We start from the raw sequence: 18,034 nt of genomic DNA, 5'->3' as shown, positions 1-18,034 counted from the left end.
GAACATTCGCATCACTGCAGAAAACGGACAGCAAGTTATGCTCAGCATAGAAGGCCTCAGGGACCTTTATGGGGCTGGTATCTGTTCTGATGGTGACCACGCTGTGCCAACTGATAACTTTCTGAAGTAGCACCTGAGTACACTTGCATTTGAGTTTATAGCAAAACATTACAGTTTATGGCATATTCCTCAGAACTCAAAACCTAACACTCAGGTCAACTCATAGCTCTACCTGTATAGCCAAGGGCAATGACTGTATTTACGTGAACATATCCCTGTGCCACAACTGTCCTTTCTCCTGCCATCTTCTCCACGACCACAACTGAAAGGATTTCACAACAGGTGTGTTACCACTCATCCCAAAGTTAAGCTCAGGCAGGATGCCAACAATGAACCCATCAGAATGTATCTACAAAAAGTAAAATCGTCTATGATTTATCTCTAAATAAAAGACCACAACCCTTAGAAACAATACAATTTTTATAAAAAGACAAATGTACATATTTACATACATGTACATGTGTGGTCACACATGACTTAGTGGTCAGATGATATTTCCAATTTTAAATCACACCAAGGTGCTCACACTTGCCTCCCTGGGCCTGCTGGGGGCTGCCGGGGCCTGCCTGAGGGGGCACGTGGGTGCAGGGCAAGGCACAGTATAAATAAATGCAAAGGCCAAGAGCTTGGGAAAACGTTAGTGTACACCTCTGATCAGAAACGTGGCAAGGTCCACAAGAAAAAGTGCCAGGTTTTTTCACAAGCCCTTCAGCCTAGGCAGGGAGCAGGGTAGAGCTCCTCTGAGGCAGAGGGGGCACTGTCCCACAGGGACCCCATTCTTCCTTCACATTTCACTGGTGTTGGAACAGTCCTCAGGGCTCAGCTAGGAAGGGAAGTGGTTACTTTGGGAACAGGATTCACTTAGTGCAATTGTCTCTTAGTGCAGAGCCAGCCCTGGAGTTGGTGCCATGTTTTCTGAGGTCACTGGTCCGTTCTCTCGGGCCAGCTCAGGAATAGTAAAACCCTCTTCAGGCAGTGGGACTCAGAGGGGAAAGCTGGAGGCTGACTCCTGTCTGAGACTGCCACCTGACACACCAGTCTCAGAACCCCATCTTCCCAGGAGGCAGGGCTAGCTTTACCCGACAAGATGAGTCCAGACCCTGCCCTGCCGGACTGCAAGAGGCCACTGTCCCGAGGCGGTAAGACCCATCCTTGGTCAGCAGTGGGGTCATACTTCATCATATCAAGGGGCCACAGGATTCCTGCTTCTTTGCACCACGGCCACCATGATGCCAGGCCCTGTCGCCTAAAGGAGTCAAAGGGGGTCAGGGGCCCATCTATGGTGCACAAGGAATGGCCTGGATGGACGGCAGCCTGACTGGGGTGAGCAGGCTGTCCAACCAGCTGGGATCCATGTTCTTCATCTCTGAAGATACCAGGCCAATATACCCTAGAAGATATAAAGAAGGTTGTGTGAGGACTGGGGGGTGAGGAGGCAGGTGTTTTCCCCTACCCCACCAACCCTCCAGCCCATTCCTGGAAGGCACAGACACAGCAGCTCCTGTGTCGACCCCTCAGCAGCCTCATCTTAGGCAGACCCGAGGGCCTGGGAGCCACAGCCAGTCTGCACGCTGTCTGCACCCAGATGAATTTAAGAAGAACGCTTTGCCTCTGCTGCTGTCTCGTAAGCCTCCCCCACCACCTCCATGCGTTTCCCATCTTTGAGAAACCATATGGGTCCAGGGTCTTCTTACCCCCAGGGCTGTCAACTTCTGGCTCCTCCTTGCAACTGAACTCTCCATAGACAGAGGTGGGCTGGGCCCCGGGTTCATTAAGCAGGTACCCCTTCCCATCCACGCTTGTCTGCTGCCACCCTGTTTGCTCCAAGAGCTGGGGACAGATAAATAGGAAGCCATCAGCTCACTTCCAGTACAGACTCACCCTCTGGCCCTGCCCACAATGAGCCAAAGCTTCTCAGCCAGGATCAGGTCCTTGGCTATTTTCATATTCTCAGATGGATACATATGTGGAGTGCAGTTAGGATAGAGGCCCAGAGGTGAGGGTCTGCCCTGGGACCCTGGGGTAACATTCCCACATCTACCTTCTGGCATAGAATCTCCAAGACCTCCCTCTCTATAGGGTAAGGACATACCAACTGGGAGGGTGGCTTACAGCAATGGTTAACATGCTAAGAAAAGATGCCTTGAAATTTCAGCTAGAATTTGGGAATTATTCCCATATCTCCATTTTCTGTGCTGAAGGAACACAGCCTGGGTATAGCTACTACGAAAACTTTTTTGTATTTATTTTAAAACCTGAAGCAGAAAAAACCTAGAGAATAATTTGCTTAAAAAAAAAAAAAAAGCCATCATGTTATAGATCCCAAAGGGTGATTATTGAAACCTGATGTGCATTTCCCAAACTAATAGGACTGGGGCGTGTTGGGGCGGAGGACACGGGCCAGGGACCCAGCACTGATGGGAGCTGAGTCAGAGCTATCTGAGGCCTGCTTTAGGACAGCATGTCAGAAACCCAGCCTCCCTCCTCCCCTCATTCCCACAGTGTTTCTTTCCATCAGCCAAAAAGGTCAGTGGTCCCCAACCACATGGACATGACACTTGTTGGACTATGCAAGCCAACAGGTCGCAACAGTAGCAGCAGCTGCCTACCCTCCAGTTTGGAAGCCCTCACTGAGAAGTAGCCACTTCTAAAGGGCACCAAAGGAGGAAGGAAGGGGCTTTTACCTTCATGATGTCCTCAGTTAATTTCCCTTCCTCGTCCTCATCTGTTGCAGCTGTGGATGGGGAAGAGCAGAGAGGTTAGCTGAGGTTAGCACTCACCCTGAAGTGCTAGCCCACCCGGTCCCCCTGCCTCTTCCCACACGCACACACTGGCCTCCCAGCAGATGTCTGCCTGCCATGAAGATCACAGAGCAAAACGCTGTCCTGGTGACTCAGCCTCTTGAACCCTGAAGCTGCACCTCTTCCCACCTCTTCCCTCTCCTTTCCAGCCCACCAGTCAGCTCAGTGCCAAGTGGAGTTCTAAGCGTCTTTTCTCCCTCAGGAAACCCCTCCTTGGACCCCAACAGGAAGGCCAGGCCCCAGAAGCACGAACCTTCAGAGGTGGAGGGCATGGGGGACACCTGAAAGTTGTACAGGTCGCTGGTGCTGTCTGGCACAATTTCCACTGGAATGGGCCAGTTAGGGAGAGTGCTGCTGACGCCACACGGTGACAGCGCTTCAGGACAACAGAAACCGAGGGTCAGAGCTGGTGCTGCCTTAGTTTGCCAGGATACCCAGCACCCCCCGCCCCCACTCATAGCCTGCTCCAACAGGCCACCGTCCACAAGCTCAGTGCCTGCTAGATCCAAGAGTAAGAGCCTTCCCACCAGTCTACACAGTCCCCTGACAGACCCGGCCCTCCTCACCTGGAGTGAGAGTCCGTTCGATGTCCAGGTCCTGCCCTATGTAGCTGCGAACTGTGTAGTTGCTGTGGTCATCAGGCAGGGTGGAGCTACTGAGTCCATCAGAGAAGGTATCGGGGCTGTATTCCCCATACGGCTGTAGAAGGAGAAAGACGCTTAGGCCCAGGCTTGCTGTGGCACTCCTTTCACTACCCACCCTGACCCTCAGGAGACCAAAGGCTAACTGCTTAGGATCACACTCACCTTCTTCTTGGCCTTGCTCCTAGCATCTCGGCTGGACTTGGACTTTCTCTCTGTGGGGCAAACAGGCTGTCAGCCCAGCCCTGGTAGAGGCAAGCATGCCGGCCCCAGCTGCCCTTCCTCCTCCTTCCCTCTCTCCCTGAGGGCTTCCCCAGGACCCAGAGGCCTTTGGGTACCTTTCCTCTGACTCTTGGTGAGGGGTGGGAGCATCCGGTACACCCGCACAGCTGAACTGCCCTTGTTCCTGCTCTGGTCCTTCACCTCTTCAATATCTGGCAGCGAGTTCATGGCGCAGCGAAAGTTTGCCTTCCAGGTCTTGGGATCCGGCTCCTTTTCCCCTGCTTTGTATCGGCCTAGTTGGCAGGAAAGGGGGAGAGGCTCATCAGGGCTATCGGTGGGAATCCTCATTTGTGCCCTGGCTCAGAAGGACAAAGACAAGGGTATCCCTAAAGCCTGCATGCTGCCAGAGGTCCACAGTGATCAAACCAGCAGGTATTCCTGGCTGACACTGGTGCAGGCCCTGGGCTTCTCAAACGCCCAGACGTGGGCATCTGATACACCCAGCAAGCCTCTGGGAAAGCCCTACCCAGAAGCACTAGAGAGCCCAAGCCCAAAGTGCCACCTTTGTCCCAGATCAAGGCAGTCTCCCTTTGGCTATCAGCAGCCAGAAAGAAGGGGCTGGTGCTTATCTGATCGTTCCAAACATGGGAGAGGACACAGAGTAGGCAACAAAGAATATTTACTGATAGGGGGACTGAGTGGTCCGAGATGGGCCAAGAGCCCCATCCTTGAAGGATGAAAGGAGGCTGCCAACCAGATGGGCCCAGGACCATTAGTCAACATCAAGAAAAAGGAAGGCCTGGATCTTTTTCAGTGTCTATGCTTGCCTCTGCTTTTGCCAGGGAGAACTTTAATTCAGCCACAAACTCCATGAAGCCATACTTAAAGATTTTGGCTTTATAAATTCCTTTGTGAACTTGCTGAAATGATGAACTTCTCCCCCCAAAACACAGGCCTGCTCCCTGCCCACCCTGAATTATGTACATCTCAGAGAACTCAGAGACCCCAGTGAAGATCCTCTGTGTTAACAGAAGTGCCTCCCTTTCTCTCTTTCCAGCTCCTCTTAAGCTAGAGTCCAGCACACTCACCTGTGTGAATGGCCCAGCTCCGAAACAGACAGGCATCCTTGTTGATGTCCCAGCCATGTTTCGCAGCGTGCTTCCATGGGATCTGGAAGATCATCTCCTCCTATACAGCACACGTACACACAAAGCTGTGTCAGCTCAGAGACCACAGGTTTTTGGCCTTAGTCTGCCCAGCCCCCGAGGTCTGGGAAAAGACTGACTTCCCTTTTTCACCCTGACATCTGGCTGGGGTTGACCCATCCCAACAATGGCCTAAACAGACTGGTCCATCCCTCTGGATCTCTCAGAAGAGGCTCTGGGTTCTGATGAGCTATGGCATCATCAGGTCAGCAAAGACCTCCTTCTGCTCATTACAGATGTGCTAGGACCCATACAGAGGACCCCTGGATGCTTCTCTCTGGCTTGTCAGCACCAACATGGAAGTGAGAACTCGGTCCATTATATGGGGCTTCTCAGAACAACTGTGAACACTGGCTCCTACAAAGGGAGTTCTGGTCATATACCTGCAGGAGCCCAGGACCAGACTTGGATGGTGACTACTTGTGTGACCCTGGCATTGACACTGTACCTCTGTATCCCTCACTGGTTTCCATGACATGGGGGAAAAAAAACAATACCACAGTAACAAATATAAAAGCTAAGGTCCCACTGTTATCATTACTGCTGGTTAACAGTATGGATTTTTGAGTTGAGTTGCTCAGGTTCAAATCTTGGCTCCATCGCTTTTTGTGTGATCTCATTATCTACCTCTCAGTGCCTGTTTCCTCATCTGAAAATGGAGATATTAGTAAAATCTTCCTCACATGGCTACTTTGAGGATTAAATGACACAATGTAAGTAACATACTTAACATGGTGCCATGCTCACTCCTAGTAAGTGACCAGAGTAAGCATTAGCTATTATTAGTAGTACTACTAAGCCTTCAGGGTCTGTTCTTTTTGCAACAGCAAGAGGCCTCTTGGGTCTGGACAACTGGTGCAAGGTTAGTTTTTGGCTCACCTGCTGGGTCAGCCACCTCTTCCTGCCCGCAGTGCCCACTTCTCTGTCTCCTATCTGCCCAAGTGGAGCCCTCTAGAAGGCTGTGTGTGCCTGTAGAGGTCTCCCTCAGTACAGGCCAGAACTCTGGCTCTGCAGATGCTGGGAGAATCTTGCTGCTGGAAAACTGTTAAGTGGCCTCAGGTGGATGCCCCATGCATACCTCAAGAAGGGAGGTGGGCAGAAGGCAGCCAGTGGGGCCCTGCCTGGGCTGTGTCTTATACACTCCCTGCAGGATCCACTGGGAAATACATCTACCTACTCCTTATCACTTCGCTTTTTGAACTGCATCTGAAGCGTTGGACCCCCGAAGAACATAGGTTAAAACAGTGGCAGAAAAATCCAGAGTAACACTCACTTTATTAATCCAGATCAGCCCTGGGATTTGGTTGGAATTAATCTGCATCTCTAGCCAGGGTCTCATGCGCATCCGAGTGATAGGCATGTTGGCTGTGAAGAGAAGACAGAAGGCTCCTGTTAGGAGTCTGTTGAGCAGTCCCTCGCCACTACCCAGCCCCACCCCAAGTCATTCAGTTACCCTCCCCTGCCCTCATCTAGATACCAAGTACTACAATCATGCAGAAGGGGACTTTTCTCTCTAATAAAACCTCCCTCCAAATCTTTTCAGCATCTTGAGCAACACACTCCCTCCCTCAGCCCCTCCTAGACAGTCTTGGGAGAGGACAGACATGCCAAGTGATACTTTGAAGATTTATGTTAAGGAAAAGAGAGAAAACACACAGATATCTAAATACTAGAACTTTACTCCCCAAATTCACATTGTTTGGGAAGAGAGGGGCTTCTTTTGCTTGATGCCAAGAAATTTCCCTGTTTGAGTCGTTGTCACTAGCCGTGCACCTTCCCTAATGGACAGTCACCCTGCATCCTCGTCACCACCACCCCCCCCCCAATCTATCCCTTGCCTGCCTGACAGCCACAGTGCCAAGGCCGATACGTAACCCTTTGGGCCTGGTTGCCCTCCTTGGGCAAAGTGGCCCAAAGAACACCTGTGGCGCCTCTTCCCGCGGTTCCGGGAGGTCCTCCAACCACCCAGCGCAGCCGGCCCCAGCCTCCGCCACCTGCAGAGACAGCCCGAAACCTGGGGGCTGGGCCTGAGCTGGAACCGCCGAAAAGCGGGCGCAGGGAGCAAAGGGCGCCCATGCTTTGATATACAGTCGAATCCCACGCACAGCCCTTGGATGCGCGCAACCAACACAGAGGGCCACCCAGAGGCCGCCAGCGGCTCTGGCACGGACAACCTCGGCAGGGTGGGCGGTCCACGCCGCTGCCCGCCCTCCCCGCGCAGCTGCTTGCGGCTCCCCGGGCGCCCTCCGAGCCCGCGCGGGGGCCCCGGCAACGCCGCGCACCCGTCACTCTCCCGGCAAGGGTTTTAGTCCCCCACTTCCTGGTGCCCCGAGAGCGCCTTTGTCCGAAGCCACCGGTGCCCCCTGCGGCGAAGGCGAGCTCACCTCGACGGCAGGCGCTCCCCGACGGCAGCAACCGAGGAGGGTCCCGGCGAGGACTGCTTTTGCCGGCGCTAGGAGCGCGATTCCAGTGGGAACGGGGAGAAGGCAGAGGATGCCCGGGTCGCGGAGCCGCTGGGCACGGCTGGCCTTGACTTGGCACGGCTGGCCTTGACTTGGCACGGCTCTCGCTGGCCTCTGCTAGCCTGACTTGGGCGCACGTCCTGCCTCGACGAAGGAGTGGCGCGCTCTGCCTGAACCGCGGCGCCGCGGAGAATCTAAACACTTAGCGGGATTCCCCCAGCCCGGGCCGGGCCCCGCCTCCTAAAGAGCCGAGAGGACGTCCATTGGCCAGCGCCGCCTCATCATTTCGGGGAAATCAGGCTGTTGTAGAGCTAGCGGCGAAGGGGAAGTACAGGGCGGCTGCCCCTCCCCACCCCCTCCGGCCTGGCGCCGCCGCCCCGGGGCGACCGCGGGCCCGCCCCGCCGGCTCCCACTCCACCCCCATACCAGCGCACCAGCGCTCCTGGAAAGTCGAACGCCCCCGGCCCGCAGTTGCTCCCCTCACTCGGCGCTCACCCAGCCTGCTAGCTCCTGAGGCCGTCTCCTTGCTCTTCTTTCCAGGGGATGCCCCGGGATCTCTTGTCTTCCCAGCCCCGGTGAGGGGGTCACCCCGGCACCTGCCGTCCTCTTCAGAGTGGACGCGAGGATTGAGTCCTTGAAAACCAACCTGCTTCCTCAAGCCCGTTAATGGGTGTCAAGCAGGGAGCGTTTCGGCCTTCAAACCTTCGAGGGGTGGCCCACCTCCGGGGGGGTTCACCTTCCCCGGGGAAGTAAAGGAAATCCTACCCTGCGTGGGGCTGCCAAGACGAGAAGAAATCCCTGTTTGGCAGCTGTAGTTTCCTCAACTCCAAAACAATAGCCCTACTTTGCTGCTTTCCCGTGACAGAGAGATGATGTCTGAAACATCATGCCCTACTTGGGCAGCAGGTGATGCGTGGTTTTCGAGGCCCCTGCTAGAGTCTGTGACCAGGGACAGACCTCTTCCGCTTCTCCATCTACATTCTTGGGACTGCCCCGCTGCTGGCCTTAGGGAAAGAGAGAAGGGTTTCAGAGAAGCCAGGACTGCTGAGTTGGGGTGGGGGTGGGGTAGCCTTGGTTCCTCCTAGCACTCCTGCCTTAGGCCACCTCCACAGCCTCACTTGGTCCTTGCATGAGAGCCTTCCCTGGCAGCACTGGTTTAGTTTCTGGGGCCTCGGGGCTTGGTCCAGAGAGATTCTGGGCAAATGGGGTATTTGCTTACCTTGATCAAGGCCACGGGTCTAGCTAAAGGGTTGGGGAGCCCAGGTCCCAGGGGCTTTGGGAATGATAGCTATCGAACTCCTGTGCTTACAACTAGACCTTGCCCTGGTTGTACACCTAGAGGCCGGGCTGACTCTTCATTTTTCTCTCCAGAGCTCTGGCCAGCAGGCTTCTTTCTTCATCTCCCCAAAGCTGCTGACTCAGAGGTAAATCTCTCTTCCAGGTCGGGTTGGCTGTGTCATCCCAGCTCTCCCTCCATAGCAGCACCCTGTTGCAGTGTTGCAGGCTGGAAACAGACACATGGATGCACCATTCCACCTGTCAGTCATGCTATGGCTTTCCTCCCACAGAGGAAACGGATGTTCTGGTACACCAGACTCTGATGCTGTGACTAAGGCCACACTTGGTTCCCAGGAAACCAATAGGAATGGGTCAGAGCTGTCTCCCAGATACTGATGGGCGAGGGAGCTGAGAGGCAGAGAGGCAGGAGAAACTGTGAGGAATGAGACTACCTGGGTGTTAAGCAAATGGAAGGTGCTGAAACCCTGGAAGGGGGAGAAGGGTTGGGGTGCTTTAAATGACAGAAGGGAGTGGGAATGCACTACAGAAACCAAGACCTTTCGAGCAAGAAGAGAAGAAAACAAGTGGCTCCTGAGTTGCTAAGTCTGTTTTCTGTGCAGCAAATGAGTGCTTGTCCTACCCCTAGGAAACTGACACAGCTGCTGGAAAATGCAGAGTGAGATTAGGGAAGCGAAGTTTGCATTTCATGTGGTCTGAGAAATTGACCTTGGGAAGGCAACAGGAGAGAGTAAAGTGTGCTTTAAAATAACAATTTTAATTCATAGATAATCATCTGTAGGTATACATCTATAATGAGCGTCTTTCTGTGTCATGAAACGTACTTCTGCAACATCATTTGTAATGGGTATATATTATTCTTCCATAAGGATAAATAAAAATTTACCCAATTAATCCCCTACTGTAGGACATTTAGGTTATTTCCATTTTTTCATAATACAGACAGCACTGTGTAGCTAAATCTTTGCGCACACCAATCATTTTTTTGCTAAGGAGAAATTCCCCAGTGTTAGTATTTACCAGTGAAATTGTCATTTTGCATTTTTGAAGTGATCTTTGCCTTTTTTTTAACTTTTAACTTTGGGGATTCTTTCATACTCTTGATGCTTATTATGATTGGGGGTGCTATACTCCAATCAGTGAAATAAAAGCTGACCTCTGTTTAAGCATCTCACATTTTTATTGTAACTGTTCTTGATGAATCCCATTCTAAGATGTATCACGCATTCCTTGTGAAGCTAGACAGATGCATTTTGTCCTTTTTAGGTTTCTGTTAGTAATTCAGGGCTGGCCTTTCCACATTTCTGACTCAAAATACTCTTCTGCACTTCCAGCCATCCCCTTTGGGCAGGTGACCTCCAAAACCACACTGTGGCTGCCTTCTGACTGCTCCCCTACAAACATATCCGCAGATTCCACACACAGCAAACAGAACTCTTGGCCTCCCACTTCCTCACTGCCCCCAGCAGATTTCTTCCTAGTTCCAGCTCCCTCTCTGGTGAAGTCTTTCCCATCCTCCTCCCCTCTTGGCCTCATCTGGTCCTCTGGGTCTTTCTTCCCTACATCAAGTCCTGCTTTCACATTTGAGGATCAGACTGTTGTTGCCACAGCCTCCCCTTGGGACTGCCTCCCTTTCTGGCCTGCCCTCCAGGCACCTCTGCTCTAGGATTATTTCTGTAACTTTGATGATCTCCCTAACATTCAGGGTACACATGGGAGCTTTGTGAGTTCCCTTAGACTCCTTAGCCCCACATTCAATTCACTGCTGACTGTGGTCCCAAGCGTCCCATTCCAACCTTCTGTCCCACAACTCCCCTACCCTTGGACTATAGGGCCATGGAAAGAGAACACAGAATTTGAGTTGTGAAGCTGCATTCTTGTGCTTTTTGCCACTTTGCTGTGTGACCTCAGGCAAGTTATCGTCCTTCTCTGGGTCTCAGTTTTCTCATCTGTAAAATAGAAGTACTCTCTGCGCATCTGTCCTAATTTGTTACAAAGATGAAAGAAATTATGTAGACTATCAAACTCCTTTCTCAAGTGTAAGACATTAGTCAAATGACATGTATTCACAGTAATGCATGAGCTTTTCACTGTATTTCCATTCTCTGAACACACTTTGTATTTTCCCCCTGTCTTTGCTCTTTCCATTTGCTCCTCATCCCTGACTTCCTAGGATACTTAGTATCACTCACCTTACCTGCCGCTCCCCCACTCCCCCCACTTCAATTTCAGTCTCTGTTTTAAGGCCCAGAGCAAATGCCTGGTCTTCTATGAAGCAGCCAACCAGAAATCCTTCCCCTCCTCAAAACCCCCTAGACCTCAACTTTCATGTTGTCTTTTCTCTTCCACTTATCGCCTTCTGGGTGGTGACTTTCTGTAGAACAAAGTCTGCATTTGTTTTTGTTTTTGTTTTTTTTAACCAGCCGAACATTATGCAAGATCTTAGTTCCTAGGGATCAGACCCATGCCCCCTGCAGTGGAAGTGCAGAGTCTTAACCACTGGACCACCAGGGAAGTCCCAAAGCCTGTGGTTTTTCTGCAACAGACCCGAGGGTTTTCTGCAGAGTTCCTCACACTGCAGCTGGAGTTAGCTCACTCAAGGATACCTTCCATCTATACCGTCACTCAATAAGGGTACATTTATTGCAGTTGTTCTGTATTAGGGTCTGGAGTTTTCTGGGCTGGCAGATGGGGCTGGCAGATGAGGCTTACTGGCTGGCAGAACCACCTTTGAGATGGCCTCTGCAATCAGGCTGCTGAAGGCAAGATCACCTCTCTGGAAACCTTTTCCTTGATGGACCAAATCATGCCCCCAGCCCCCTTCCTCAGACTCTCCGAGGCTCTCAGTGTTCACCACCCAGAGTGGGTTCCAGTTAGTCCTGAAGTACAGAACCCAGCAAGGCTTTAACTAGGTTTTTGAGAGTAGTGCAGTCCTGCATCCCTGTAGGGCCTGCTACCCAGAGAAGAGGCCACAGTCCCCAAAGCAGATGAAACCCAGCAGGGGTTTCACCCCCCAGGTCCAGAGGGAGGGCTATCTTAGATGCTAAAAGTCCATCCCAGCCATCATCTATACAGCAACTTGGAAGCAGGGCAGTCCTAAACTATGAAGTGCAGAACACAAAGTCAGGCATAAAATAATCTAAAAGCAACCCAAAGCTTTAAGATAGAATCTAGGCATCATCATCCTAGCTGAAATGAGCCTAACTGGAGATGAAGAAAGTCGTTTCTTAATTCATTCAGCAAATATGAATGGCACTCCTGCTCTGGGTCAATTCCAGGTTTGGCCCTGGGGATGTGCTCAGGCACGAGACTAGCCCCTCCCGTCTCACAACTCAGGCAAAAATGGTGTATGACACAGCAGAATAAACGTTGTGCTGTTACAAAAATCCTAGACGCAGAGTGGGAGGCTGCAGCTGACTGCGAAAGCACTAGGGGTCTGGCGATACAAGAGTGGGCCGAGGATTGCTCCAGCGCTCCGGGACCGGAACCCCGGAGGGGGAGCTGGGTGTCAGTGTGGGCTGCCACTGATGCCCTCTGCAGTTTCATTTCTTATAAACACCGCGTTGGGAGGAAAAGCAGCCTCGGCTCTCCAACCACCCCAAGGGGCCCCGAGGCGGGGCTGAAGCTCTGTGGCCGCGACCCGGAGTGGGGCTGGATGGGACCAGCGCCCTCCTCCACCCTTCCTACTCCCACCCCACCCCCGCCAATGGGTCTTGCACCGCGGCCAGCGCCCCGGCAGGCTTCCTGGCCTTGCTAGGGGCAACAGCACCCCTACTTCGTCCTGGGTAATCGAGTCCCAGTCTGGAGCCCCTCGCCCTAGGTGACCCAAGTTCGCGCTTCCCGGGGTCTGAGATGGGTGTGTTTTTGGAGGGGAGGGGGCGCAAGCTCTTCCGGCCGACTTCCACATTCCTGCTCGGCCCAAGCTGGGGGTGAGTTGGGGTGAGCGGCCGGCTCTGGGCTGGCCGGCTTCCTGGAAAGGGAGGGAGGGAAGGAGAAAAGTAAAGCCTCCAGTCCTCGCGGCCCGGGTGGCGGCCTGGGGCCGCCCCTCCCCCTCCGCAGCTGGCTGCCCCGCCCGTGCCAGGCAGCTCACCTGCCGGCAGCCGGCCGGGGCACTTCCTCCTTCTTCGCTCAGCCTCCCGCTGCGGGCCACAGGTTTGCAGCCAGCTTCGCAGCTACAGGCTGTGTGAACTTGGGCAAGTTGCCAAACTGCTCCGTGCCCGCCGCCCCACCCCCCCCCCACGATGAAGGGGTGCAGAGTCTGGTACAGAGCTCTTTGTAAACGCCCCTGCCCTTCCTTCTTATCCCCCCTGCCCCCCTCCCCTGGTTTGGCGGACGCACAGTAGGCGCACACAAATGGCGCACACAAATGGCGCCCACCTCCACCTTGTTGCAGGGGAGGCTATGTGGCTTGCCACCCCTCGCTGGGCACTCCGCCATCGGATACAACCTAAATGATTGGGTTAGAATTGCAGCTTTCCCGCGGGCCATGCTGAGCCGCTGGGGAAGATACCCTCAGGGGGTGGGCGCCGAGCACAGCCCTGGCACTCAGAAGGGCCCCCCACCTCCGCCTCGGCCCCGTCGATCCGGGAGGGGCCGCTCCGGCCGCCCAGTTCTGACCCAGCCGCGGGCGCACGCCCCAGTTGCCAGCTCCCGGCGGGCGCGGGGGGCGGGGCCTGGGTTTCGGTTTCTTGCAAACGCGGCGGCGATAGGGAAATCGAGGAGTTTCCGGGAACCTCGCCGGGAGCGCAGAGGCTCGCTAGCTGCGGATGCGCGAGGAGGAGGGGGACGGGCGGGTGTCCAGTGTCGCGGGCCCGTGGCTCTCTGGAAGTTCCAGCGGGAGCCGGGGAAAACCGGCCTCGGAAAAGCCCCACCTGCATGCACCTGCCCCCAGCCTGCTTCCGGGTGGCGTTCGTTCCTAAGGGAGCGTGGTGCGGTGTGGATGCAAGGGCTATACTTGCGTGTGAGGACCGGACTGTATGCAGGCTGGAGGAGTCAGGAATGTGGAGGCCCCCCTCAAAGGGCCGAGGTCTCCAACTGTAACACTGGCTTGCTGTATTGTCTTCATAACTCTTATCATTGTCTTCATAGCACTTATCATTGCTGAAATTATCCTTTGTGTGTATGTGTTGGTGGATTCCTCCCACCTATCTTGAAGCCCCTTGAGGGTGTGGCCCTGCCTGCCTAGTCCAGCCTGCTGGGTCCTGAGAGCCTCCAATGGGCCTAACACAAGGAGGATGTCGGGTGACTGCTTATTGAATGGATGAAGAAATGGAATGAGTTAGAGGCATTTAGGGTGGGCCCTGTGGCCTTCTGAGCTGCTCCCAGGGGACCTCTGGGCCCCCAGCTGTTCTTGCCCCCTAACCTGGTCAGGTCAAGCTGATGCCCCCAGCTGAAGGAAGTCCCACTCTGTAAGAGAGGCCTTTACCTCCTTGGGAGGGAGTCCCCTGTGACTTCCAGAGAACTGCCTTCCAGATGGGGTGGCTGGGCAGTGAGCACACTGTCGTCATCACAGAGGAATGCTGGCTGTGGGGGTCGGCCACTTCCTTCCCTCCCCAGGGCTTGCAGCTCAGGCCAGGGATAACCGGGGATTGGGCCTGTATCTGAGCCAGGGAGGCTGGGAGTTTGGGATGGTGCGGGCCGAGTCTAGCACCCTACCCTGACCTCTTCAGACCAAAGTCATGCCTGCGGTTAAGGTGGGCTGCGCACACATATTTCCTAAATCCTTGCTTTGGAGCTCCTGCATAAAGATCTCCTTGCTTGTAGCCTTGAGAAAGACAAATCAAACAGATAGAGCTCCCTGTGTCCAGAGAAGCGGAGGGTGGAGCAGTGAGCAGCAGTGGCCGCTCTGAGGCACCCAGCTAGCCAGTGGAGGGGCAGACAGACCCTCAAGCATCCCTTGTCCAGTCCAGCACTGGTTTCCTCTGGCCCAGGCTCAGAAGCGGGGTGGCTGGCCTGGGAGAGGGCCAGGGAAACTCCAAACGCTGCAAGAGAGGATCTTGTGCTGTGAGCACAGTCCCTGGTGACCCTGGTGACTCAGCCTGGGAATCCCAACTCCAGGGGCTGCCATGGAAATACGGGTTAAGACATTGAGGGGGTGCCCCTAAGGGGTCCAGAGACCATGGCAGCAATTTAGTGAGGCTCCAGACCAAATAAGGCCTTGTCTCCTCCTTCTCTTGTGGCCCAAGTCTGGACCCCCTGTTGCCGGTCCTCTGCCTAGTCCAAACAGTCTCTTTGAGGCAGAGAACTCAACCCCGATCCCTGATCCTCTCCCATAAAGTGGACTTGGAGAAGAAACCTGGTCTTCGAGTGTCTACCTCGGACTTCATTTGCTGTCTCATTTTGGAAACAGTAGATGTAGCTTAAGCTAGAAAGTATCAACAAGAATATGTCTTTGTAGCTTGGATTCAGCAACTGCTAAGTTATAGGAATGTTCATAGAAGGAAAACAGGGCAAGAGACAGGAGAAAAGGGGCTTGGCCCAGCAGGTGCTCTGTCCTGTTCACTGCTGTAACCCCAGGATCCAGCCTTGCCTGAGCACAGCAGATACCCTATGAGCGAGGTGTGGCATGGATGGGGATAGATGGATGGATGATGGATTCGGATCAGTATGCCCCCAGTGGGAAGGAAGAAGGGAGGGACATGGCTTTCCTGAGCATCACTGTGGTCATTTCTGTGTGGTTCTGTCATTCCAAGAGGATCTTTGCTCCCTCTTCAGTTGTCTTCACACGTGTGTCCTCTCCCAATCATGCAGAGAGACTGGGTGTCCAGTGACATTGGCCAGCCAGCCACATAAAAGGGAAAGGGGCTCTTAACATCAGGTAGGGTTCCTCTTCCTCTCCTGGAAGGTAGGTCCACAAAGGCCTCAATTTAGATAGAACCTCAGCTAAGTGTGAGAGTTTCCAGTCCTTTCTCTGCATGAGTGAGTATCAAGAAAGTCTCTCTTGACTGACTGACTGACTGGCAGGAGGGATGAAAGGTCAGCAGAGAGCCACCTGCCTGGATAGTCCGGAGAAAGCATGACTGACTACCCTCCAGCTTGGCAAGTGAGAGACTACAATGATCATGTCACCAGGTCAGATAGCCATTGTGATAGCTAACTCCTAGATTGCTGCTCTGGGAGTATTTCAGAGGACTCGGTCCCCATTGGGAGTAAAATGGACCAGGGTTTGCTGGAAGAAGGCGCTCTTAGCCTGGAGGCCCCTGGTGACTCATCACTGCCAGGAAACAAAAATTAGTCTCCTTTCCTCAAGAACCCTCAAGAATGTTGGAGAAGACGTCTCACAGCCTCATGAGCTGGAGCACACATGTATTCTTTGTTGCTAGTTGAGTGGTGACTCTAGAAGGCTGAAGACATAGGGGCATCTGATGGGCATGCAATGTTTCTCAGCCCCATGCCTGTACCAGCCATGCAGAGGCACTTCGAAGTGAGTCGGCACGGTCCCCACCACTACCCTGGATATGAGCTCTCTGCAGACAAAAGATGGGGTTATTACCCTCAGAGCCCCCTCCTGGCACCCAGCTCACTCCTTACAAACAGCAGACAATTAGTAAGTGCACTTGATTGCAGAATGACAGATGTATATCCTACCTGTAGTATGAGGCGAAGGAGCAGAGATGCTGGGACATAGGGACAGAAGTGATTTATCTCTGCCAGAGTTCACAGGCAGCCACTCTGAGGAACTAGCATTCAAGGGCCTTGAAGGGTGATGAGTCAGCCGTGGGAGAGCGTGTTTAGATTGTAGGCACAGCCCAAGCAAAAGCCTGGAGGCTCCCAAGTGCAGGACAGATCCTGCTTGTGATGTGGCCTTGTGGCCTTGTATGGCTGCTCCAGGAACTAAGGCTGGACCAGCCCACAGGAGCCATACCGTGAAGAGGCTTTAGTGCTCCTCAGAAGTATGGACTTGATCCTGGCTGTGCAGGGTGAAACTGAGAGTCTGATCTGTGCTTCAGAAATCTCTCTGTGGAGGAGACGCTCACGCAACTGTGTTCCTGCTTGACCATGAGAGTGAGTGCCTCCCCTTGAATGTCATACCGCAGGCCCCTACTTGCATTGCCCTTGTCTGGGACCCTGGTGCAAACCGAGGCAGGGCAATGGACAGGAGGCAGCTCGGGTCGCTCCACGTGGGTTGGGGCTCTGGCCACAGGGGATGGAGAGAAGTGAGTTTAGTTGACAGCAGTATCCGTGGATGGCCCGGATGTGAGGTGGGTTGGAGTAGAACCCTTCCCAGGCCTTCCCAAGGTTCCCCATTCTGGGAGAAATGTAGGGAGATTCCCCACTTTGCCTAAGGGGCCATTGCTTTGATCTCAGGCTATGAGTCTGGGGAGCTGAGGGCATTGAGCTAAAGTGTAGGACAGGTGATCAAAATTCACACATTGTCCCAGGAATACCCAGGTCACTGGTGATCACAGCCAGAACCTGAAACAACATACCAGCCCTGTTTGGCCCTGCCCTTTGGACGCTGGGTGTGTGGGTACAACAGGCCAGGAAGGCTGGATAAGGGTGCCCCACTGCTGGATGCAGTGTTCTATAAATTCATCATCCCTCTGCTGTCTAGCAGGACCAGAGTCCACCCCCATGTCCACCTGTGTTCCCAGGGGATCCGAGTCCTACTCAGAAGCCCCAGCGCTCTGAAAGCTCTGACCCTGTGACCGCAGCGCCCCCTGCTGGATAGCACCCTTCTTGGAGTCTGCTGCTGCTGCTGTCGTTTCAGTCCTGTCCAACTCTGTGCAATCCCATAGACGGTAGCCCACCAGGCTCCCCCGTCCCTGGGATTCTCCAGGCAAGAACACTGGAGTGGGTTGCCATTTCCTTCTCCAATGCATGAAAGTAAAAAGTGAAAGTGAAGTCGCTCAGTCGTGTCCAACTCTTAGCGACCCCATGGACTGCAGCCCACCAGGCTCCTTCGTCCATAGGATTCTCCAGGCAAGAGTACTGGAGTGGGGTGCCACTGCCTTCTCCGTTCTTAGAGTCTAGGGAAGAAAAAAGGGTGCAGAGACAATGCTGGCTCAAAGGGTGTGAGCAGGAATTGAGGGTGGACTTTGGCTAAGGGAGATAGGCAGGAGCCACCTGGTAAACAGAGTACCTGTTTCCTGGTCAGTAGCCTTTAGCCGACTGCAAGAAAAGGAAGAGATGGGGTTTTCTATTTCTGCTTTATTGACTATGCCAAAGCCTTTGACTGTGTGGATCACAATAAACTGGAAAATTCTGAAAGAGATGGGAATACCAGACCACCTGACCTGCCTCTTGAGAAACCTGTATGCAGGTCAAGAAGTAACAGTTAGAACTGGACATGGAACAACAGACAGGTTCCAAATAGGAAAAGGAGTACATCAAGGCTGTATATTGTC

The 18,034-nt window shown here is 53.6% G+C and overlaps 1 protein-coding gene across 2 annotated transcripts; it reads right to left on the bottom strand.

Moving 5' to 3' along the window:
• Positions 1-555: 555 nt before the first annotated feature.
• Positions 556-7,533, bottom strand: IRF1 (interferon regulatory factor 1). Of its 2 annotated transcripts, XM_068979621.1 has the most exons (10): positions 7,314-7,533; positions 6,203-6,294; positions 4,813-4,912; positions 3,841-4,017; positions 3,668-3,717; positions 3,428-3,560; positions 3,115-3,237; positions 2,745-2,794; positions 1,755-1,890; positions 556-1,450 (listed from the first exon to the last, which is right to left on the bottom strand). In XM_068979621.1, exons 2-10 carry the CDS (start codon positions 6,287-6,289, stop codon positions 1,338-1,340), a joined length of 969 nt encoding a protein of 322 aa, XP_068835722.1. In that variant the 5' UTR covers positions 6,290-6,294; positions 7,314-7,533; the 3' UTR covers positions 556-1,337. The 2 variants fall into 2 exon arrangements, with proteins under 2 accessions (XP_068835722.1, XP_068835723.1); XM_068979622.1 differs by lacking the exon at positions 1,755-1,890.
• Between the last annotated feature and the right edge of the window lie 10,501 nt (positions 7,534-18,034).

This window comes from Capricornis sumatraensis, chromosome 9 (assembly GCF_032405125.1).
Source record: "Capricornis sumatraensis isolate serow.1 chromosome 9, serow.2, whole genome shotgun sequence".
In the NCBI taxonomy this organism is placed as follows: Eukaryota; Metazoa; Chordata; class Mammalia; order Artiodactyla; family Bovidae; genus Capricornis; species Capricornis sumatraensis.
Note: the sequence above shows the minus strand (reverse complement) of the source record. Positions and strands in the feature narration are given on the sequence as shown.

Excerpts from the sequence above, each read along its gene's own strand:
- IRF1 (XM_068979621.1), bottom strand. The coding sequence starts at position 6,289 with ATGCCTATCACTCGGATGCGCATGAGACCCTGGCTAGAGATGCAGATT. Across the intron at positions 3,561-3,667 it reads GGAGCAAGGCCAAGAAGAAG|CCGTATGGGGAATACAGCCC; the intron begins GTGAGTGTGATC and ends CTCCTTCTACAG. Across the intron at positions 1,451-1,754 it reads AGAAGTTGACAGCCCTGGGG|GGTATATTGGCCTGGTATCT; the intron begins GTAAGAAGACCC and ends TATATCTTCTAG.